The sequence below is a fragment of the Pteropus alecto genome, unplaced genomic scaffold, assembly GCF_000325575.1.
Source record: "Pteropus alecto unplaced genomic scaffold, ASM32557v1 scaffold40, whole genome shotgun sequence".
NCBI lineage: Eukaryota > Metazoa > Chordata > Mammalia > Chiroptera > Pteropodidae > Pteropus > Pteropus alecto.
Window position 1 is genome coordinate 19,429,749 of NW_006431919.1, and position 3,515 is coordinate 19,433,263.

A 3,515-nucleotide genomic window follows, 5' to 3' on the forward strand; every position below is an offset into this window, starting at 1 on the left:
AAACCGGCATCCCCAGCAGTGACTGCCGGATGCACAGGGCTGGGGGCGTTGGGGGTGGGTCTCCAAGAGCGTGAGCTGCTCAGAAAGTGTACATCGCGGTCCCTCTCATTCAGAAGGATGCCCAACCTTCTCCCTCTGGGGTACCCTCCAGCCATCGTCAGGCCCAGCCACTGGCTTACGGGCACGGGATGAGCCGATGATGGCATTGGGTTCTATCCTTCATTTCCAGGGGGACTCTTCTGTGACCCCAGAAAAGTATTTCCTTAGGTAGAGAAAGATGGATCCCAGAACCCTAAGGGACAGATGCCCAGCCAGGTCCCACCTGTATCGTACAACAGGAGACACTCTCCCAACTGCACTTGTTCCCAGGGTTGGCCCTATAAGGGCACCAGATGTTGTCACTGTCCCTTCCAGTCTCCCTAGTCCCTCTAAACACTTGTGCAGACGTCACATTTCACTCCAGGCCCTGGATGACCTTGGCCAGGCAGACTCTGTGAACAGCGGGTGCTCTCGGGGTGGCAGGGAGGGCTTGGGCCCTGCCTCCCCCAGCACCTCCTGGGCGCTGAGTACCTGTGATCCCCTTGAATTCCGCAGATAAGACAGCGCTCCAGGTAATCAATGCCACCTTTTCTCGGGACACGGGTCCTTGTGGCACATGGTGGAGCCCGTGCGCAGGGAACGTAGGAGGAGGGGGAGGGGTGGGGGGACCTCACCCTCGCCGATCACCTGCCACGCACCTGGCACGTTTATACCTCCCCTCGCCGCATGCCCACGGCAGCCTCGTGGGTCAGCATTAGCCTTAGGTAGCCTGGTCGGAGCCAGGATTCGAACCCAGGACCGCCTGACTCCAGACCCTGGGCCCTTCCTGCTCTGCCGCGCGGCTTCCTGAGGACAGGGTCAGCGAGTGGCCCTAGAGCTGCCAGAGGGTGGCAAAGGGCTTTGGCAGAGGTCACAGGGCTGCTCGCGTGTCTTTTCAGCATGGCTTCCCATCCCCGACGCAGGGCACCCAAGGGAGAGCAAGGCGGAAGCCGCGATGTGCTCGGAGGTCCTGTGCCGCGTCCCATGTCGTGTGCTGTTCACTAGGAGCAAGCCATGCCTCGCGAAGTTACTGGCGGGACTTGCGGACGAGTTTTAAAGCTCGTGCACGCACCAGCGTGGTTTCCGTGAGATCCTGGCTGGCCCTGCAGGGTTGCCCAGTTGGGACGCGTGCGCCTCCGGAAAAGGCCCGCGTGGGCTCTGACGCTTCTCCCCGCCCCCCGCGGTCTCCTGAGAGCTGGCGTCCAGCGCCAGCTGCCCCGGCCCGTGACCTCGCCTTCTCTCGCTCCTAGGCATGCAGCCAGCTGTCTTCGCTTTCCCCTGCGCCACGCTCATCACCATGATGCTGGCGTTGATCATGTACCTCACCCTGAGGCACGCCACTCACCAGAAGGACATGGTGGAGGTGGGTGCTCGGGGGGCAGGGGCCGGACCGCCGGGCCCCGAGAGGAGGAGGATGGAGAGGGTCTGTGGGAGGGCACGGGGGCCAGGACAGAGGGCCTGGGAGGGGTCTGGACAGCAGCACAAGGCCCTGGGCCTGGGGGAAACGTGCCGAAGAGGCATCCATAGGCCAGGAGTTGGCTTCTTCCCATCCGACCTCCCTCCCGCGCTCGCCCCTGGCTGGCAGCTGTGCCCATGAGCTGGGAAGGGAGAAGGCAACTAAAACAGGGAGCCCCCGAGAGCAGAAAAGCCGAGGGCGCGGTGAAGTGCCGTGTGGCGCCAGAAAGCTCTTTCTGTGCACTGCACCACCAGCCGCTGAGCTCGCGAGGCCACCGGAGGGGCTCCCAGCGGGCAGTGATTCACCTGTGGGGTTTTCACCGTAGGTGGCTGATTTTGACTTTTCTCCCATGTCTGACAAGAACCTGGAGCCCCCCACCGGGGTCAAGTGCTGCTGCCAGATGTGCTGCCGGCCCTTCTTTCTGGAGACTCCCTCTGAGTACCTGGAGGTCGTCCGCGAGAGCCACGGGCTGCTGCCCCCTTTCTACAAGTCCGTCAAAACGTACACGGTGTGAACGGCGCCCCCGGCCCCGTCTCAGCTTCAACTAACTGCTGACTCAACGTTTTGGGCAGGGTGGTACACGCCACCCAGCAGGGTGTGTTCACGAGTTCAGGGCCATCCGTCCTGGCCAGCCGTCCATCTGTACAGTCTGGCTGCTGCCACCAGCCCCCTCAGTCACGCCCCTTAGCCAGCCGTCCATCTGTACAGTCCAGCCGCTGCTGTAAACGCCTCTCAGTGAGCCGCGCCCCACCCCTCGCCTGTGAAGAGGCCCCAGGCGGGACCCCACACTTGACGTGGTCGCTCCTCTGGACGGCTGTGCCAGGCTGCCCCTTGCACAGTCCTCCCACATTTGGCGTGTCTGCTGCCCATCTGGGAGCCGAGCTTCCCTCCCCAGGCTGCCCTGCCCAGGTCAGAGAGCTAGGAGGACGGTCACCAACAGTTAAGGATATATGACGAAAGGCCATGCACAGAGACAAGCGGGCACGTGCACACACGTCTCACACACGGGTCACGCGCATCTCAGGCGCTCTCCTCTGTATCGGTTCAGTAGGTTGCTGGGACGTACCCTGAATTAGAACTAAGATGAAATCCGACCTTCTGCACTTGGCCCAATAGCTCCCGGCCCTGGCCCCTCCCTTTGCGTGCTGTCACTACCTGGTCCCATTCTAAGGACATCCTGTTTCCTGACCGTCTGCTGGGGGCTGGGTGGGGGCAGGGTGAATACTTTGTGAGTGCAAAGTGCTTTATAAATGGCACTTTTTATTGAGACGGTGTTAACTTCCACTGAGGAAAAGCCCTTGACGCAGAAGAGGAGTCGAGCCAGTGGGGACCCGGCCTCCCCCGGAGGGGACGGGAGGGGAGGGGAGGGTGTCCTCGTGCGGCCAGCTGCTCCCAGGGGGGCCTTGAGAGGAAGAGGCAGGGCGGGGAACCAAGCCCACTCCTCCCTGCCGGCCCAGTGGCTGGGGCAGGTGGGACAGGCGGAGCAGGTGGAGAGGGCAGGTGGTAGGTGGAGAGGGGACCGCGACGAGGCCCCATCCAACCGTGCAGGGGTGTTCGGCGGGGGGCAGGGCTGTGGGGGCAGAGCTCTGCTGCTGTCATCGTTTGCGCTCAGACCTTGTGCAGAAAACAGCGTCCCCTCTGCTGTGCAGCTCATTCTCACGAAATACTGCCATTACTGCTGAATAAAGCTTGCGTGCCCTGCGTATAGCCAAGCCTGTGCCAGGTGGCTCGAGGCTCTTTCTTTTTCCATGCACGGACATTTGAGGGGTTCTCGGCCACAGCAGGACATGCCTGGTGTGCTCTCTGGCCACGTGGACTGAGTGGAGCTGCCGTCTGGGGCCTCCAGCCTTGGCTAGTGGTTTGCACCGGTGGGTCTTGGGCCGCTGCTCGGGCTGCATCTCAGACTGATCAGACTCTGATGAGGGTCTCGTGGAGGAGGGTCCGAGTGCCCCTGGGTGACCAACGTGCAGCCAAGTCTGAC

At 62.4% G+C, this 3,515-nt stretch overlaps 1 protein-coding gene across 1 annotated transcript in view; it reads left to right on the forward strand.

The window, feature by feature from the left end:
- The window catches only part of TMEM130 (transmembrane protein 130), an 11,896-nt gene extending 9,827 nt beyond the window's left edge, over nt 1-2,069 (forward strand). The window contains exons 7-8 of the mRNA XM_006906536.2: nt 1,329-1,441; nt 1,860-2,069. Of these exons, the coding sequence (XP_006906598.1) occupies nt 1,329-1,441; nt 1,860-2,048 (302 nt within the window). The 3' untranslated portion in view covers nt 2,049-2,069. The remainder of the gene's footprint in view (nt 1-1,328; nt 1,442-1,859) is intronic.
- Nucleotides 2,070-3,515: the final 1,446 nt, after the last annotated feature.